At 39.8% G+C, this 21,309-nt stretch overlaps 1 protein-coding gene across 1 annotated transcript in view; it reads right to left on the reverse strand.

Moving 5' to 3' along the window:
• The window catches only part of PREX1 (phosphatidylinositol-3,4,5-trisphosphate dependent Rac exchange factor 1), a 103,209-nt gene that overhangs the window by 77,541 nt on the left and 4,359 nt on the right, over positions 1-21,309 (reverse strand). The window contains exons 4-6 of the mRNA XM_085314251.1: positions 19,918-20,040; positions 11,965-12,069; positions 8,532-8,633 (exon numbers count right to left, since the gene is read on the reverse strand). Of these exons, the coding sequence (XP_085170377.1) occupies positions 8,532-8,633; positions 11,965-12,069; positions 19,918-20,040 (330 nt within the window). The remainder of the gene's footprint in view (positions 1-8,531; positions 8,634-11,964; positions 12,070-19,917; positions 20,041-21,309) is intronic.

Raw genomic sequence — 21,309 nt, forward strand, 5'->3', positions numbered from 1 at the left:
AATTAGCTTGGGATGACAAATCAGTTCCCTCTTCTACCAGAGCCCACTAAAGCTCGGTGGGCTTCAGTTCCCAACCTGTTAAACATAGATTAATGCACAGACCCATGTTAAAGTGGGGTATGAGAATGATTACATTGAAGACTGTAAACAGTTCTCACACTATGTTATCTGGAGCTGTATAATTTCCACAGTAGCAAGATATCCACTCACGTCACTTTGATACAAAAGATATGTACCAGAAGCAAGAGCTTTCACAGATGTGATAACCTGTAATATATGTACAGGAAATATTTAGAATACTTATGTTGCACTTTGTGGTTCATACTGCTTTTTGTATTATTTGGATTTCTTAAAACCTTTCTTATACATTATGATTTGCACTTCATATTTACTATTTTRTTACCTGGTTTTGTCTGTGTAATGAGGTAAGGCCAGTTTCCCAGACAGTTCAGTACACTCATGACCCACATCACCTYCCCCGGCACCAGGCAGCCTTTCCATCCTGGTTCTTAGTGTTACAACAGTGGAAAAGGAGATCAGGTTTTCAACGTGCCTCTTGCAGTGCTCTCACCAAGTTCTCCCAGAGAATTTTAACACTTAAGGGTGCTGTAAGTCACATCTCTAGCAAAGAAGGATGTTACCAGTACAGTGAACCACACAGAACCAAGCAAGGGACAGGAAGACTGGAAGCTTCGGTGTTTCTGCAGAGATTCTTTAAAGTTCTTTTCTACAGTGAGCTACAGCGATTGTTCTGACTTCACGGCAGAACAGACTGTTTAAAAATCAGGAAATAAACTGTGACTGCTCATTTAGTATACAGATTGAACCTAAAATGCAACAAATGTCACATTTCTAAATGAGAAATGCACATTTTTTTCAGTCGTAGTGGGCAGCTTTCAGAACTACCCTGAACATGTCCYCTTTAACATTTGTTTCAGATTTCTGGATGTCTGGCAGACCAACTGGAACTTCAGAACAGATGCAGCAACATCTGACATGTGCTAGACCTACTTTACACATGTAATGAACCTGGTATTTTCAGGATGTATCAGACATGTTTTATGTCTGAAGTATCTTAAATATTTGAGACACACTGGCCATACAAGACTGGGAATTATGACAATCAGAATTACAACAAATTTGTCTGTTTCTTCCATGCCCAATGCTTGGAAGTTACTTCCCAAAGTTCATAAATTACCTGAGCTCCATCTAAATATCAAGTGTGGCTTCTGACCTCCCTATTCCTGTCACAAGAATGAGATGCTAAAATAGCTTTCTATCAGATCTCTTTTCAGCTTTCATTCTACCAAGCTAAAATACTTTCAGATAAACCTATACAACAATTTTATGGACTTCTGTGTGAGCAGGTTTGGATTCCTAGATAACAAATTGCAACTTGCCAGAGAGTCACATCRCTCTATTTGAAAGAAACAGTGCAAGAACAGCAGGTCCACAGGTGAAGCTCTTGTATTTGAATTCTAAAAGATTATTTGGCTGTCTATTTCCATTACTTTATGGATTATTAATACTCAGGAAATGAGCATTCAGGAAAAGGCCAAGTTAGTTATTTGAATGCTACCTTATTTCATATTAACTACCCAGAAAAAGAAAAGAGAATTCTACTCAGAAATGCCAATCTTTGATTATGCAATGTAGTAAAAGGATTCCCATCTTAAGAATTCGAGTCTCAGATGCAGCTTTAAATAGCTTAAGGCTAAAAGGGTTCCAAACATCTGGTAGAGTCCAAATATAAAAACTAAATCACATAAGAAGAAAGACACATCAACTGTTCATGCATTTGTCTGTTCTCTACTTGTGCTTAACCCAGAAAGCCTACACTGGAGAGAGAACTCAGCAGAAAGAACACTGMACAGGAAGGTGCAAAGAGGTGGCAGATGAGATGAGTGAACAATGCAGGCGAGCAGAGGAAATCAGAGGTTTTTCAAATGTAAACACAATTTTAATATTTCCTAGCAGAAAGGATGTTATTCTGCTGAACTGATATTTTTTAAAAAAGAAGTCTATGTCATCCTTCCCCATGTCTTCTCTTGCCACACAAAAATGATTGTTTGTATACCTAAACTGACAACTGAACACATGTTTTGCAGCTGAAATGTGCAAGCGTCTATATTTTTAAAATTCCTTCCTATCTCCATACCCCTGAGGACTCTCAGACATGGCTTAACATGGATTTTGTACAATGAATGTTAATGCTGTGCATTGATTGGTGCAAATCATTGCTTGCCACACTGCCTCATTTTGCAATACAAACTAGGGCATGCATAAAATATGGTTTCAGATACATCCATAGGGTTGCATACTGAACATCTTAGGATTACAGAGATAAAGACACCATATTTCTTTGCTTATCAGTTCAAAAAGTTCTGCTAATAAACAGCTCAGCTCCAAAATGCACTTAAAAAAATAAGACTTCTATGAATATAAATGTTTCCATGTGTTTTATGTTTCCTTTTTATAGTTTTTACATTTTCTTCTATGAAAATGTATTTTCCTCTTAAGCTAACCAGAAAATAAATGTTACACCAGGCCCTATCTGGGCACTTGCCAGTTATAGCATTTGTAAAATCCTGTATATTATTTTTTAATTTGTAATTTATGTTGCTGTTTCTATGGGGTAAAGAGTAGAGAGACTACGATAAGCCAGTAAAACTGACTGTATTCTATGTGCTATCAGATCTACAACATATGTTAATTTAAAGCTTAACAGAAACACATTTCCAGTTCTATAAATATCGCTCATTATTTGTGATTATATCTATAAAGTTTCGAAGACAGAAGTATGTTTTGTAAATTGGCAGGCTTCCTTACAACTCTATAGGGTATATATAATTTTTAACGTTGTGATATATGAAATTCATTGGATTTCAACCAATGTTAGGAATCCAAATGCAACACCACTTTTCTGTTTCTTGAAAAAAACAGCCCCCCAAAGATTAAACACGTTCACTTATGGCTATTTAGAAGGTTCCTTAAAGGGCTCTGAGAGGGAGGAGAGGGCAGAGGGTGGGTTAACTTTTCTTCATCCCGTTCTCAATCCACACCAGCGGCTTCCCATCGTTCCTTTTCTAAGTCGAGGAGGCGCGCGGATGCAGGCCTGGGGTGCCCCGCTGCGGGGCCTTCTCTTTCAAGAGGCTTCCGAGTCYGGGCACGCCGCGTTGGCCTTCAGGTTTTCCCTTCCCTCCCTCCAAGGACCTGCGAGTCTTCCATCACATGAAGCGATACGTAATTACTATTCTAAATCTTCCACAGAGCTGTGCGCATTTTGAGATATTTTTAAAGGATCAGAGGCAGAATGTGCATTTCTGGCTGGAGACTTAGTAATTCGTTAAGAGAATAGACATCAAACGCGACCCAGCCTCCGCGGCAGGCGCTGGGGAGCCTGCAGGGGTGCAGCTATCATGTGCTGCACATTCCTGGTACGCTGGGAGGAAGGAGACAGAAACCACTGCTCCTAATCCCCACCCCCAATGGTGTGATTAACTCATGATCACCGCTCCCCCAGGGCTTTCCTTCTTGCTGACAAAAATGCTCTTTATTAAGGGAAAACGGCTATTTTTGTTCAGAGATTGGTTTACACAACAGCTGCTTCTGCTCCTGAGAAGTGTAGTTCCCACTAATTAATAGAGTCATACAAGTATTATCAGTGAGACAGAGATGCCTTAGTCCAAAGCGTCCTGCTAGAAATATTTACTCGGCAAGCTTTCCAGCGCGCACATCCACCCTGGAGTTCAAGCCACTCGCACAGTATACGCTCTCAAGGCCTGTGCACCGGTTTGCCTTCGCTTCTTTTTCTTTTACCCAATCATACGACCATCACAGCAAGCACAGCTCTGCTCTGCTCAAGCCTTCCCCAAGCCCCTTTCCCATGTTTAAGGGAAAATTTATAGTGAAGGTCATCACTAACAGACAGACATTCAGAATATCCCCCAAACTGACTTCAATTGCTTTCTTGCATTGCAACACTGAGGGAAAAAAGAAAGGAACAGAGATGTATTCGTGAGGTTTTGCACTGTGAATAAAATTAATTCACTGACCAACAAATTCTTTGGAAATTCTCTTGCACACTGTCTGAAGCAGACGAAAGTTATTTTAGGACAAAAGTATTAGTATCATTGCTACTCTATTTGAGTATCACAGAGATAATGAAAGAGTAGTTAGGCTAAAATCTCCCACTTTAAAACCATACACAAGGCTTGCAAATTAGACAGACCTCCAAAGAAAGCAACCAAAAATTGTTTACACTCAGCTACTCCAAAGCGGCGCTGTTTGTTGGTTCAAAAACATCAAATAGCTTCATCAGACAGATGATGAGAAAACATAAGATTACCAGTTACAGGATATCATATATTACACTGGAAATTATTGGTAATATTTGCTTAAGGTACACTTAGATATATTCCAGTATATTATTCCTAAGTAACCCAAACTAACTCCGTGCAGGATGCTCTTCTTCTGGAATAACAATATTCACATGCAGCATCAATCAAAAATAGTTTCAGCATTTAAAATACATGCTGACTTTCAAGTGTAGACAAGTCTGAATTACTACRTTCATACAGTCTTTATCAAATCTAACTACTTAGCTATACTAAACAACTATACTATAACAAGGTCATATCAAAGTTATTTGAAAATCTGGAYGTGCACAATCTCTTATAAAAAAAGTAAAGGAGGAAAGTAGGATAGCTCTCAGTCTACAGCTTTTCTAATCAGTTGGAGTACAATAGTATCAGTTTGCGCTGGGAATTAGGTAAAATAAGATCCAGTCCCCAGGAATACAAAACAGCTATTTCAGGAACAATAACTGCAGTTCAGTAGCAAAGGGAGAGCAAACATTTAATTTGAGGGTTGCGTTGTTTTAAAATCTAGTTTTTAACCAGGGAGTTGCATTTTCCTGGTCAGCACTAATAGAATCAGCCTGTATTTTCTCTTAGTTATTCTCATGCCTGCAACATTCACATCACTCTGGCAATTTTGTACTAACAAGCATCAAACAAGTCTTGAACGGGACACAGTTTATTCACATAAACTCAYCACCTTTGAGAATCAGCATCAGTTATACCTTAGAGTGATCACAGACATTTTCTGAGCTGAACAGCCCCTAGTAATGACATAAGCTCATYGACTGAGGCAGATCTATTGCTTAAYAAAAGCTAAACTCCCTTCAGCTTTTTCTTAGAACTTTGATTTCTTGTCCAGGAAATTTCAAGCAGTGAACAGTGCGTGGATTAGATCAATCAGGACACAAAAAGAAATCCACAGAAAAATGGAACGTAACAAGACTTCATCAGAGCGCCTCCAGTTCGCTCCCTTCACGTCTATTCGATCCACACGCACATATGCCCCTGGGTGAACAGCACCAGATCCAAACACCAGAGTCCCCACTCCAGAAGGAAGGCACAGGGTTGGTAACAGGAGGGCAAATTTATCCTCATTCTGTCTTATGATGGCTTGAAAGTAAGAGGGGCTGTTTCAGTCTTAGTCTTGCTGGTCTTATTTTTGGTTTTCAAAGAATAAAAGTTTGTGCCAGCAGGGTTTTTCAGCTGTGTATATGCGAGAAAGTGGAAATCACCACTTTATTTCCAAAGGTCAATATTTTATCCCCAGATCATAATGACTTTGGTTGCCACTGAACTTAGACATATTTGAACTATAATTTAGAGATAGGTATTTCGTTCTGGTCTTTTGCTTGCTTCCCTTTCGCCAAATAAATGTTTAAATAAAAGCAAGAAAAAGTGGTCCACTCATAGCTCTTCCAGTTCCTGATATCAAATCCCATATGTTCTGGAAGGCTTGTCCTAGTTACAGAGTTACAGAGGAGTGGAAATATATAAGCTGAAGAACACCAAAATGTCATTGCATCTATGATGCTACTATCTTGTAATCAAAAGTGCCCATCTCTTTTAGGCGTGATCCTGTAGCAAACATCTTCACGGCATTTGAGTAATAGATCATATCTCATTCATTTCTGAGTAAAAATTCTCCAATTTCAGGAAATTTTGCTGTATTTGTAGCTTATGCCGTTCTAGTGTTTTAATGAACTTCTAAAACAGTGTGGAGATTTTGATTCACAAAACAAAATTCTGTCAGGAGATAAAATGTCTACAGATTATCCAGCCTGGTAGAAATCTACTAATAATAATCATGTTTTCCAGAAAGCTTAGAAATTAAGCAGCCCTGATTAGCAATGGATGATTCAGCAACCAAGTCTTACTACACAGATAGAGAAAAAGAAAAAGCACTGAGCTGCAGAAGAGATGTCAGGGAGTCCCTTAAGCYAGCTAGGTGCATGGCTTAGAGCTGGAATCTCCAACCTGTGTGTCAGAGATCACTGGTCATGTTTTGACTGGTCATAGCTGATACATGAAACCACACCAACTTTAGAGCTACTAAAAGTTTAGCAAGAAGGGCACAGAATAGAGTATGAGAAACACTGAKTATTAACAGTGATCTTTGGTCCAAAAAGTTTGGAAAATACTGTGACAAAATTGGTTATTGATCACTTTTAGATGGGCATAACAAGGCTATACCAGATATTGACTACTTTGGTTACACACAGACATCTTTAGCATGGAATAAGGAAGATGAAATATATATCTGCTAATAAATTCCCTCATACATAGGATAACCATGCCAGAAAATCTGCAGGAGGTTAACACTTTTAGCAACAACACAAATGTAGAGAACAACTTAAAAGTAAGAATTCAGCCACTACCTTCCTCTGGTTGAAGTTCCTTGGAAAACAGAAAAGGGACCTCTCTAAGGAATCTAAATAATCTCTGATTTTCAATCTTGAACACACAGCTAGATAGCAATCACAGAACACACCACAGAAGGAAAACAAGAAAACAAACACTAGCAATATATTTGGTCAGGAACGTGCATTTCAAGATCCCCACATCCTCTGGTCTGTTTACTGTATCAGATGCCAGAGGAGCTCTCCTTCTGTGCACATGGATGTTGCTCACAGTCATTGTGCAGATCCATAGACAGAACAAGTACCAAATCCTCTCCATGCAAACCGCAAATAAACAAACCCAGTAGACTTAAGCTGAGGTATCATTAGGTTTACAATTACCTCTATACAACCACTCTCCTTTCTGAAGACACATCAGAGCTGGAGACATTTATGTACTTTCTGATCTTRACAAACATCGTTGCCCTGTCCTGACTGTTATTAATGCTGTTGAAGAAATAGTCATAGCAGTATCAYGTTAGCTTCTCTTGCTATATGCCTAAATGGCACATTTTTGTTTGGTGCATTTTCGTTTGTTCAAAACTACATGTGCAGTCTACACTAGCATGGACCGACTGGGCTGACAAACTGCCTGTGTGCATGTAAATCCTAGCAGGAAAGGAATAGTGCACGAATGTCTGCTGTAAGAGGGGTTTGTGCAGAGCTGCAGACAACAAACCATCCTACCTGCAGGAAGGGTGTATTTTGAAAGTTTKACTCTGAAAGCTCCACTCAGATGGAGAGAAATAATTTAAATCATCAGATTAAACAAACAGTATTTTAATAAAGTGCACAACATGCTGGCTTTGAACTGACCAGTTTGCATCTATGAAAGCCCTTATTCATGCTGAATTTATGAATACAGCACTGAGATAGCTTTACACGACATTCAGTTGATTCATGAGGTCAACCTGTGAGCAAGGGATCACACCAGCTCATCACAGGATTGTTATTTTCTTCCACAAATCAGGACGGACCCTTTCTTTTGAGACAAGTGGCAATATACTTTTTATTAATTTTATTTTAGCAAATGGAATATTACTCTGATAAAGAACGTGAGATAGGTTTCAGCCACAGAGTAGCTACAAGGCCATTGGTGATGCAAGCACTCCCAGAAACTGCTTTCTCCTTTTCCCTCTCTTTGTTCACTCCAGGAGTGTGACCCAGCCCTGACCTGAAGGGATGAGAAGCAAGTTAGCTCCTTTTAGGTCTGCCAAGAAGGGGGCCAATTAGTAGCAACTGCAGTAGTCATTTCTGCAATGATACCTGTCCATTGGGAACACAGGGAGACAACCAAACAGTTTTCAAACAAGCTGCCAAACAGCTATCAGATGATACAGGATTTTGATCATTACTGACCTGAACACACTCAAACTAGAGGTCTAGTGATGAAAGCTATATCCCATTTCCAGTCCCCTGAGCCATCCAGTGCCCCAGAATACTGACACAATTCTGTTTGAACACAGCTTTTCAGGAAGTCGCTAAAATAGCGTTCACAAGTCTTAGTAAACATCAGAAGATGTCTGAAGTCAAAAGGCATTACTTAGTAAGTCACCTTGCCTGGTCCGCCCACATCATTAYAGGACTTAACAGCCTGTCAGCCGCCAGCCATTTTTTTGACAATATCCTTAAAAAGCCATTTTCTGCAGACAGGATACAACTTGTAGATGGGCAAACCAGGAAGGTTGCTGTGACAGCAAATCCAGGGTTAAAAAGGTGCAGAATCAATCTAAGAATAAAGCATCTAACTGGAGAAATTCTTTCCTTGATTTACCTTGAGTAGAAGTGGATATTTGCAAATTCTCTGAATTGGAGTCAGCAGATAACCCTCTAGTGGAATATCTGTTGTCTTTCTGCCTCCCAAAAGCATACAACTCTACAATCAAAAAAGAAAACAAAGGTTACCTTAGACATAAAGCTTTCACATGCTTTTTAACAGTGTTTTTTATTTCTGTAATATTCACTATGGTTCAAAGCTCTTTGCTGTGTTTAAGTGGTGAATGGAGTCCTATTTCCTGTATCTTAGGAATGGCAATCAAGTTAAGCCTGCAAAACTCTCCATGCATCAGCGAAAGAAAAATCACCGTGGATAACTGTGGCTGTGCAGAAAGGTATCTTCCCAGAGAAAATACTATGTAACTGGTGACTCAGAAAATGTTATAACAATAGGATGCCAATCTGCAAAGCTAGATATGCCATTAGCTAAAGGAACCCAACTTACCACGACAGTTAATATGACTATTTGTTAAAGTCTTCGTTCACTCTGCAAAGTTTGCATTATGGGTCCAGAAAATACTAAAGGGTTAAAATAAAGCCTACTAACTAGGAATGACACGAATAATCCAAGTTCAACCCTCATGTCTGAAGGAAATCAAGATGGAGTTGGAATAAGCAACTCATCTGCATCACATCCACCAATTCTCAGRCAAAACATTATGTCTAAGCCCAGCTGGCCAAACAGCCTGTTTGCGCTGGCTGGCTAAACAGCAAACATAGACCTGAATTAGTCACTGTGCATGTTGCTACTTGCCAAGTAAAAATAGTTATGGGACATGCAGGCAAGACTACTTTATGGCTAGGAAGACACTGAGGCAAGGGGCAGTAGGACAAACTTAAGGAAACTAGATTTCATTAATTCTGATGCTCATGGGAAAAATCCACTGGATTTCAGTGTTTCTGTGAGGACCCATAGTTTGCAGACAAGAAGTTGGTCAAGGGCATTTCTCCMCCCAGGATGATGACCACCCTCCCATTGATGCTTAAACATAAGAAGGGAGGGGACAATATATGCTTTCCAAATATTGGGCCAATACACCAAAAAAATTCAAGTCCAAACAGATTTCAGGATGAGAAAAAGCAGTAGCTACTGATCAACCCCTGTGAGGACTCACACGAGTCCTCAAGCATTTGGGGGGTAGGGGAGGGCACTACATTCCAGAATAATTTCACAGATAAATTTGTGCATAGTACCAGGGGAACAAGCGATGCTCAATTTTTCAGTGGATTACACAAATTTCTCTCAGGATTGATGCGGAAGGGGAGTGTACGAATTGTGTGGCATACGGAAACAAAACAAACAAAAACACAAACAGAGCCCTTTACCCGTCCTCGTATCTCCACAATAAACTGTAAGCCCTATGTGATAATCAAACATTAGCCTACTGCAAGCCTTTTTAACATTTCCGTGAAGATGCTGGTGCTGGTTGCTGTTAGATATAGGTGGATGCAGATGGACTTCATATCAGTTTCAGATTAGCTAGTTCTGCATGCCTATGTTCAACCATGAATCTCATCAGTTTTGATCCAAAAACYATCCCAGTGTCAAGCCCACCCACCACTAACAGAAGCTGAAATTTAAGCTCAGTTCAACAAAGATGTGCTTGCTTTGGGGTATTACTGATAATATTTTCCCCTGTGAATTGTGTGCTGTGGCTCAGACACACTCTGAAATATAGTGGGTTTTTGGCTGTGGTTCAATAGTCTTCYTCTTCAAGAAATGTTCACAGACATCATACATAAATCTCATTAGTCCTAAGTGGTATTTTTACAGACAATCGTCTGTAAAATAACCCTTCCCCAGACTATTCTAGATCTGTGGCATTGGCCACCAGCTCAAAATGCTCCCTGTCCAATTTTCCAAGTCTCGGGTGATTCAGTCCTTCCCGTCTCTCCTTTAGGCCCTCCCTTTAGCTCTGGGCTCAGAACTGCTCTTTAACGCTTACTGATTTTTCAGACACATTCCCACATTCTATATTTTAGCAGCTGTGAGGGAGCAACCACGCCAAATCCATCTTCACAAGCAAAGCTTTGTATTTTAATGCAGCTTTCACTGCATAGTGACATGATAGCATTCGCTTTGGAAAGAGGTGGAGGCCTGGAAGAAATTTCAGCAGCCACAGCAAAGATGATGCTTCAGCATTGCCTGCCCTCCCATACTTACTGCAATTTAAAAAATCTCTTGGATTCAGGTGCTACAGCAAGCCACAGCTGACAGTGYGGTATCTTTTATGAACCTCAAATCAGCTTGCCAGCTGCTGCCAGCAACACAGGCAGGGGGTTTTTGCTAGGCCAGTGGCAGTGCAGAGAGCACTCCAGATGTCGGGAAGGGTGGTGTTTACATGCACTTTTGCCTCCTTTCCTTCCCATCAGTTGCTCTCAGCAGAAGCACGCAAAGGAGCCAAAAAACAAGCAAAGGGTCCTTTGGTGACTCAAATTAATGTTTTAACAGAGCTTATCAAAGCTCACAGGTGACAGAGATTCTGAGTACCCAATGGCACCATTGCCTGGCCTTGCTGCTCCCTCTGAGGCCTATATTTTGTAGATAAAAAGTGCTCTGACCCTGTTTGTGACAGACATATATGCAGTTTTCTTCTGCTGTAGGAGAAAAACAGCAGAAAAAGAAAGGAAAGAAGGTCCTTGGCAAAATGACAGTCTTTCTTTTACCTCATGGCTTTTACCAGGAAAGAAAACTAAAGTGCTGAATTCGTTCCTCATCTACATGCTAACCCTCTTCTAAATTCCTGCATCCATGACCWGGAGTAACAGACACTTAAAATCAAAAAAGTAGTGAGGAGGAGGCTGGAAGGAGAAATATTGGGCAGGAGGCACCATCTATTGCATCTATTGGTTAAAGCAGTAGTGTCTAGCCTCTGTAGAGATACCTGCAGGCTACAGGCAACAGTCTTGCCCAATATGAATACTAAGACATTCTGGGCTGTAGGAGGAACCRAGCAATTTTTGATTCAAGTAGCAACAAAACAGTCAAAACAATACATCCAGCCTGCAAGGGTTCTTGTCTGCAACTGAACTCATGGGGAAAAAGAGCATCAGAAGCAGACCAGACTTTTCTGGTCCACAGATGATGAATTGGTCAGAGAACTGAGCAGAGAATCAGGTCTACTGGGAGCTAGTCACAGTTCTGCTGCTGACTTATTGCATTACTCCTCTCATAATCCTTGGTCAACTTTTCTGCAGCTTCTTAACAAAAAAGAAAATCCCTGTTTTCAGTGAAATTACTCGTAACAGAGCATGGCTTAGTTCTGTGTCTGAAGTCACCAGTCATTTCAATACCTATCCTTCCCAAATGCTGGGTAGCAGAAATAGATTCTATCTGCAAAATGTTTGGAGTTCCTGGGATACCAAAAGGGTATTATGAGTATGGTGTAAAGTCAGATCACTAAGTCAAGAGTGCTAGAGAAGGTGCTTACCAGGAGGAACGCTCTCACTTGTGGGATCTTGTTCAATTCTATCAGCAGCCTGAGTGCTTTCTCGTGGTTGCTACAGTACTCCTCATACACAAAGAACTTGTCTTTCTGCAAGGAAAAAATAACAACTTGTTGACTCAGACAAAACTAGTGCGACTATTTTGTTACAGCCTGATACCAAATTCTTTACAAAGGTGTGTGCACTCAGAYCGGCCTTAGGGTTGCATTTTACACGAACTGCATGATACTTCTCRTAAGTCAATAGTGTACAGAGGTGTTCCACTAATCCCTAACTTATTCCCCTGTGAATTAACATCGGCTTTCTGAGCACAGAGGCCTCAATTTTTTTTTTTTGCATCATTTTTAATGCATCATTAAAATAACATATTCCTTTGCTGAAAGAATTGCTTTTGCTATCACTCGTAAGCATGTCAAGATAYTGCAGAAGAGCAGCAAGGAGCAGAGTGAAATGACGAGTAAGGGTGACTAAAGTGGGGGTCAATACTTCTAAGCCGAGGTGATTGCTGCTACAGAAGAAAGAAGCGAACARGCTAGGAAGAACCAGAGACTGGAAGAAAGCTCAGAAGGTTGAAGGGGAACTATGGCACACAAATCAACCAGCTGGAAATCCCCCAACTTGCAGGGATGTGGGGAATCCCCCGTGAGTTAGCTGGTTCACTCTATGTTCTGAAATGAGCAGTACAACTTTCATAACTTCATCATTTCAACACAACACTAAACAGAGGGTCAGCTGCCCCAACAGCTTTCCTGAAAAAAATCATTAAATATGCGCACAATAATCAAAATATTGCAGAAAAGAAAGGAAGGGAAAAGGAGCTTCACAAATAATATTGCTTTCTAGATTCAGGTATTTAGACTGGACGTTACACCCACCAGCACGTGCACTGGAATGAAATCCCTGTTAGCAAACAAGGGACTGCTGGCAACACCAAGTTCCGCTTCGCTGATCACCGGAGTCAGTTACAGAGGGATTTTTTTCTAATGAAAATGATGAAACACACTGAACTCRATGCAAGCATCAAATAATCAGGACAACACTGAAATGATTCACAAAAGAAGCTGTAACAACTATTTCCATGCCTGAGTGGATCATTCAAGGCTGTTGGGAAGGGCTGAACTGGCAGCCATGTCACAAGATTTCAGTATAGAATTTACTGAAATAAAGGGGGGGGGGCAGGAGGCTTTATTAGGCTTTAGTCAGATTAAATGATTCAGAAGCCAAACAGGTCCATCGTTTTTTTGGCACTTCTCACAACAGTAGTCTCTTTCCTGGTTCGGGCCTGTCTGTACGCCATGCAGAGGTACCCAGAGAAGCTCCTTTACATATCAACAGTTATTTAGCTGCATTAGTGTGGCACTCTGCCAGCGATAATACGCCAGGCTTTGCAGAGCTAGCATCTCAGGGCACCATGCCATGCAGATGATGCCCTCCGGAGCTTGTTGGCGCACTCGCACTATCRCTTTCCTATTTTGAATCTTGACATGAAAATATTCTATTTGAATTTCTCATGTGTCCAGAAATAGAAAGCTAATTTTGTGAGTTGTAATTGTCTTCCCGGCACTAATCAGAGATGTAGAGCTTTTTCTGTTAGCTATAGATGAGATACTTGCAGACTCTCAATTGCTTTTATTTAAAACAGCTTACAGTGATTCAAACAAAAACTACAGCCAGCTGAAGGAGTTAAGTAACATGAATCCATGGGAATATAGCTGCACTCACTGGGAATTCCCTTCACTATGGTTACATGGAAAAGAAACTGTTTACATTAGTTTAGGAGGAGAACTTGACATTCTGGTCACATGCTCAATGTGCTAGATGCTCAGAGACTGAAAAGTGCTTTTTTTTTTTTTTTTTTTTTTTTTTACAGAAGCACTTATCTGATCAGGCTTCTTTTCTCTTTGCATTTCTAAAAAAAGAATTGAGAATAAACAGGTATCTGTCCGAGCACAATAACAATGGTACAAAGCAAATAMAGCAGCAGCCACAAAGAGTATGGTGCAAAGAGCTGGAATGCAGATGTTCAAGACTTTTATCCTTCATCTACGGCTGTTCCTATTAGTACTGGAGTTTAATACCGGGAAGTTAGCAAGAAATTAATGCTTCTGACCACCAGCTGCGGAAAAAGCAGCGCTGGGTCCATAGCATGATAGGAAAGAAGCAATTGAGAGGCATAGGATTGTTTCTGTCCTTAAAATGCAAAGTTACAGAATGAGAAGCCAGGTATATGAGTTTCTCCTACGTTCTCTCCTCTCACCTTTCTTCAGCTCCCTGGATGCACACAAGCAGCATGCTTGAAACTAAAAACAGCAACCATTAGCACAACCCCATGCGTTACATCAATGCACACAAAATGTCACYGCCTAGGTTTCTGACTGCAGCTCTGAGTACTTCGAGTTTGGGGAGGTTATATTTAGATCACAACAAAATCCCTTYGCTAAACTCAAGTCAGTATAGTAATTATACACACACCAGAATGCTTTCATCACGTCCTTTCCAGCTGTCCTTCATGCATGAGACCCACAAATACGAGAACTATGCTTTAAATTATTTGGTGTCTGAAGTGTTTAATTTCCTCTCTGAGTGACATTCAGTCCTAGACTCTCCCCTCCCCTGGTGAGGAAATTATTGGTTACATAATTACAGATGTTAAGCCCAGGAATTCTGAACCTACAGTTACTGGACATTAAAGTGAAATTATCGTCAGAGATGTGGCCACATAAAAATGGCACCTTCTTACTCAGCAAAACTGCTGGATACACAGCAAGACCTTCTGACATGGGTGACATAAATAAGTTTTTACTGTTCTTAGTTTGGGAGAATAAGTTATTGTTTAAAGTTTTTTTATTCTTTTGGGKTTTTTTTAACCAATTATGGTATTTTGGATCCATGAGAACTGCCTACAGGTTAGTACAGGTTTGAAAATAGTTTTAACTAAAAAAAGCATACAAGATATTCAGAAAATTTTAACTATTTTGTTTGGATGTATTTTTAATAGGGTATGACATTTTCTTGTTTCAAAAYAGGATGAAACCAATTTTACCTCTGTTAATACCAAACAAAACAGATTTCACTCAGAGCAAAGCAAGGTTTCTGATGATTTTAAATAAACAGTAAAATTGATCATTTATGCAACATTGCTCCTAAAAATGAGAAAACACACACACACAACCCCCCCACCCCCCAACCCCACTACGTTTCCCTCAAAAGAACCTCTAGCTACTAGGTCACCAAAAGACTTATACCTGCTCTCTGTATTAAATGTAAGCATAAGTCAGTCCCAACTTAGGAGCCTACCAATATTTGCGAAGTGTTTCAAAGCTTCAGTGGGATCCCAGCACCTGTATCTCCACCACATTATCATTATTTATTTATTTATTTATTTATTTATAGTCATGCTTCTGGTACTTGACCTTAGAACATCCATCTTGGGCACAGTGCGAGGAAGGACTTTGATAAGAAATTGAATTGTTTAATTCCTGGTTAACTGAGATGCTTATTTAACTGATATGGACTTGGCTCAAACCTGAAATGGAATTACCTGATTACATTCAAACCCAGTGGGACACGTGAATGAATGTTAATGCACGTAATTCAAACTGAAGAGAGTTCAAAAAGCTGATGAGACCTGGTTCACTGCCCTGACTGGATGGAAAATGACACATGTATGATATACAGTTCATTTCCAACAACAGCCTGTCTGTCTCTCGCTGTTAAGGATCCTGCCTAGAGCCCCAGCACAGTTAGCTTTATTTATGCCGATCCCAGGCAGAATGGAAGCTAAAGCAAATAAGCTGCAAAGGCAATATCATAAAAATAGTTTTGTAGATGTTGCCTGGTTACGTGGTGCCAAACTGTTGTAACACTAACTGAAAGTCCTATTCCCTCAACTGAGGGAAGTCCAGAAAAATAATGGAAAACTTCAACTCCCATGTAAACTCTTGCATTTTGTTCTATTTTTCAGACTACCAGCTATGTGGAGGCAGACACACCTCTTGCTGACTCAGACTTTTTTTGCTTAGTCTTTTGAACTTTCATCACCATCAGCAGGTAGCTCACTGTGATCCCAGAATATGCATGCAGATTTCCTGTGCTGCTTCCACCCAACATGAGTCAGTTCTGGCAATATGGCAATAAAAAATAAAAAGTTTAGCATCAGTCAATTCTCTGCCTTTCTGTTCTGCAGACAGTCTTAGATTTTCATGGCCTGCTCATAATTTTCTGTTGATGAGGTGTGATGGTTCTAAGTTTAGCACATATGTTCTCTTTGATGATCAATGTTTGTTCTTCATGCCATTTGTCTCAGACAGCAGATTTGATTTTGAATGAAGGTTTATATGTGTTTTTTACAGTCTTTCATGGTCGTACTGAACAACTTCAGAAGAAATTCTGAGCCTGTAGTATCAGACAAATAATGAACTTGTGATGATCATCTGATCAATTAGAGTGCAGTAGGGTAAACAAGGTCCATCTTCTAAAGCAAAAGAACTTTTCACATCTTATTATCACAGCAAGGTAATTAAACAATTCATCACCTGTTAAAATCTTTCAAAAAAGTCAATGTACAGTAGTTGAAGTGAAAAACGTTTGCTCTTTTGGAACCCTTACAAAATCTGCTTTTTTGCTTCAGCCATTACCCARAATTTGAATCCTTGTGAATAGGAGATCTAGGAGAGGATATCTTAGCATTATTATGAATGGATCATCTATGGTCCTGAAGGTTTGTAACAACTAAAAGTGGTGTCCTGTTTCTGAGGATGGGTGGATTGTTGATGTTGAATGAGGCTATTCTAGGCCAAGGTTAAACGTGAGGAGTCAGACTTAGGCCTGTGTGGATTAGAGGAAATCTAAGACGCTAAGGTCTCATGAATAGGATGCTGCAGTCTGGTGGAACTCCAGATGGAGGATCTCTATTGGAGATATGTGACACACAGAAAATTAGAGAAAACATGCATCACTAAGAAACTCAGTATCTGGAAAAAACTGCCTCAAGGATTCTCAAGTTATTCTTCAAATTTATGAGCATTTTTAACATCTAGGTTCTGGAAAAGAACACCTGTGCTAACATCTGTCTGCTGACAGGGAAGTAGGGCTCATAATCAGGACTAAGAATGACCTTGCCAGGTGATCATAGTAGAAGGCACATGGATGCATTCAAGATTCACAGGCCTCATCCGACTTCCTCACTGCAAGCTCCCCTGAGGACACACTGTGATTTGATGATAATGGAAAACAATGCAGGGTATTGTTACTTCACATTCACAAAATCTTGAATGAATCAATGAAAAAACAAACAAAATATGCTTTTCCCTGGATAACAACACACACTCTAGAAAAAGCTCATCAGTCATGCTGCACGACGGCATCACTGGAAGACAACAGCTAGCTTTTTCTCGAAGAAGCCTCAAGTGTGCTCCAAGGGCTTCTTGCAGCAAAATACTGCTCACCGTTTCAAAAAAATGGTTTCAGAAAGCACCATGGAAACACCTCTAGGAATAATGACCATTTCTGAGGCACAGTTTTCTTATGAATACCTCAGCTTAATCAGAGCAGACCCAATTAGGGAAATACAGCTTTGGAAGCTGGAGCAGAGAGGAACTATGACTCACTCTGCACTGCAGTTGCCACCGGCATCTCCCTGTCACTTGCTAGAGATTCACTAGGGAAGTCTGCAATGTGAGAGGGCACAAATCCCACCTCCCTCACTCCCAGGTTTCTGTAGTGCAGCTTGTCTTCCCAAATCCAGACAATCTGCATACAAAGACAGACAATTTCTCTCTCTTTTGCTATCCTTTTGTTGACTCTTCCCAACTCAGACCTGAGGGGTCACAATGCTCTCAATGTTGTTCCTACACATCCTTAAGGTAATTATGGATGAGACTATCCTTTTCTATGCATTCTGAACTGAAAAGTGTCTGACTTCCTTCTGTGTAAGATGCAGGTCTTTTCCCTAGGGTATCATGAAATGGTTCATGTATACACTATTTGCAATGCACACCAAGACCGTAACATGAGCTAATCTCTGTCTAGCCTCTATCAGAACAAAAGTTCTCATCAGCACTCATTGCTTACACATTAGTTTCATAACGCCTGTATTTTTGCCTGTTTAATAAATAGGGAATATTCAATTAAATAACTATTAAATTTTTCAGTAACAAAGGTACAAAATGCTGTATGTATATACAAAAAAATACTACCAGTGACAGAGGAATTATATACCAGGTATGAATTCAGTCAAATGGTAGGATGATAACATTTCTGATCAGTCAGTACTACTCTGAAACACAGGAGACAGTTTCACAGTATCACTCAAGATGAATCCCATTCTGACATCCTCAGTTAACAAGCACTAATATGTTAGCAGAGTGTATCCTGTTGGTAGGCAGACAATGATTTTAGTGGGGTTTCAAGGCTTTAATYAAGTTAATCAGTATGTTTTTCAGCAGCTAACAGTCCTCATACCTGATACAATTTCTGGGCATTGTCTCAATGTAACACATTCTTCTACTATTTTAATAATTACTACAGCATAAATAAAAACTTTACAAAGTGAGGTAGTTGTTAAAGCTTTATGAGTAATCAATGGCTGTATAATTGCTGCCCACTCAAACTCAATGAACTGTGAAAGTATGGATTATTATTTAATATTGTGATAGAAGATATTTTTGATGGGAATTTGGGCTGGGGCTGAATGTAGTTAATAAGAATTTGAAGACATGCTATTATGTAGGTGCTTCCTAATTTTCAAACATCTCAGGAGGGCAGCTGTGTGTTAAAAAATGTGCAAGGTCACATTTCTTATATATGTAAATCAGGTAACTTTGCATTTAAATGAACCCCGCTTGTAACTAGGTGTATGCAATAAATGATTTTGCATACACAATCAGTATGCCTTATGTATAAATTAGTCATAGGATGGTGCACACATGATTGAAAATCAGGCCAAGTTAAAATAAACTACCAGAGGGAGAATTTCGTAGTATAAGAAACAAATTCCTATGAGAGAAGAAATAGTAGAAACATAAGCCATAATTCCATGACATAAGTCTGTACTTTACTGTATCATCAAGCAGTACAAATCTGACTGGATCAGGTTGATCATATTATGGATGAATTACGGATGATCATATTATGGATAAATTAACAGAACACTTTATTTATGAAACTGTATTCCTTCACATAAGCTGTAGGAGAATAGATAATACAGCTATCTGGCATAAAGTCAGACGACACGGATGTAACCTGTCAAAATGTTTAGAACAACTTGGAACTGGTAGAGTGAATTTGTACTACAATACTACCTTGCATTTTGTAACTCTGACATTCTTAAGTCAGTATTACGAGTCCAAAAGCTAATTTTCTGTATTGTTGAACCACAGAAGTCAAATACTTCATTTATTCCATGGTAACTGGCTGTGCGTTATAACTTCTGCTGTATTTCAGCATATGCAAGATAAGCCATCTTGCATTACTTTTCATTTACCAAAGGATAAAGATGTGCACAGATTCTAACTAYTGTAGGTGATATGTTGTCCTTAGCTTTGAGTTCTGACCTTCGCAAGTTTCAACTTTTTAGACACTAAAACACACCAAAAAATACTCACTTACTCAAAATTGTGCTGCTTTTTGAAGCAGCTGGACAAAGCAGACAATACTCAGCAATAAAATGTGATCAGCTGGGTGAGAAAGAAAGGGAAAAAATATTCAATGGGAAAAGGAAGAGTTTCTAAAAATAACTCGTTGTTTAGCTGGGTTTGATGTGGTTTCCATTGTTCTAACCTCATTCACAAGGTTTTTCCCACCCTACTTAGAACTTTCATACAAGCACACATTGTCATGGTACCACTACAAAACTTAGAGATTAGGACTAGCTAAGGGGCATGGGAGTTTATGACAGGAAACTGCATTTTCAGATAGCGTTAAGTCATTGTACTTACAAATTTCAAGAAAACATTTCCCAGTTCATGCTGAGACTGAGGTTCTGGTTGTAAACAAAATTCCAGGGCAGCCAGGAACTCCTTGTGAACACCAAGAATATCTTCAATGTTAGAAAATAAGATCTGAAATATAAAGAAAAATCTAGTGTTAGATGTTACCAAAACACCCTCAGATATATTAAAGTAGAAGTACCAAAATATTGTGGCCCTAGACTTGCCAGAATGGGATCTAAAGCACAGATAGCAACCGTGTAAGAATTGATCAGTGTCTGATAGGGAACGAATGATACAATACATGCCGCATTCCCTTCCTCCTACACTGAAGTTCCTGCTGTAAATGAAGGTGTACTTTCCAGGTTCCTAAGCAGGATGAATGTGAGCAGCAGCCTCTGTCAATTCTAGAAAAGGTTTCCTATGAGACAAACCAGGTAAATGGAATCACAAGGACCAAACTCACTTTGCGGCCAAAAGAAGCAAGAAGTCAGTCGCCTTTCCTTCCCACAAAAGGCAAATCACTTTGTGGAAGAAAGGGATTTGAAGATATTACATGCAAAGGTACCTGCAAATGAGAAACCAAATCTCTGCTATGCGTGATCTAGCATTACAWTGACATGAGTTCAGAATCATGTAAAATGCTTTCAAACCACAAGAGAAGCATTTTACTTAGAGCTCCATATTACTGATATCAATGGCTGTAAARGGCATACATACAGGAGCCAGGTCCCTAGAAGGAAATGGTGTAATCTCACTGCTAAATGATCCCTAGAGATGTGGAGATACATGGCTAAGGGGAGTAAACTGCAAGGGTGAGAGCTGCTATCAACACACAAGCTTTAATAGCTTTAATCATCATCACATGAAATATGAAGAGAAAGCATGAATTATACGCATAGGAGATGGGATGCTATCTGCACAGGGCAGACGAGTCCTGATACATGGAGACTAAATCCTGGCCAAACCACTTTTGGCATTGGAAGCTGCCTCCCAGCTCTTGCCCGCTGAGTGGGTGACGGTCCTCTGAACCCCAAGGCCTGTAGCCTCACGGAATCAGCTGTCAGCTTCCCAGCACTGGGAAGTGATGGGGGAAGTGAACAAGTCTAAGATCTTCTAACACTTCCCATGGCACCTTATAGTGACAGTAAGCTTTACAACTTTATGTGGGAAATTTATTCACAAGATGTGACACTGATTCAGTCTGGTAGATGGTGATATGGCAATTCAGGAAAACAATAATCTGTAAATTAAGTCTGATCATTAAAGACAGAAAYGATTCCTGGTTTAAAACCACTTTCTCTCTAATTTTGCAGGGGTAGGCAAGATTAGGGACTCAAGCGGTCTTCCTCTTTGCATACAGGCAGATTCATCTCTATTCCTTGTGCTATGAAGGATGGA

This window comes from Rhea americana, unplaced genomic scaffold (genome assembly GCF_003343005.1).
Source record: "Rhea americana isolate MKP2758 unplaced genomic scaffold, rheAme1 scaffold_4, whole genome shotgun sequence".
Lineage (NCBI taxonomy): Eukaryota > Metazoa > Chordata > Aves > Rheiformes > Rheidae > Rhea > Rhea americana.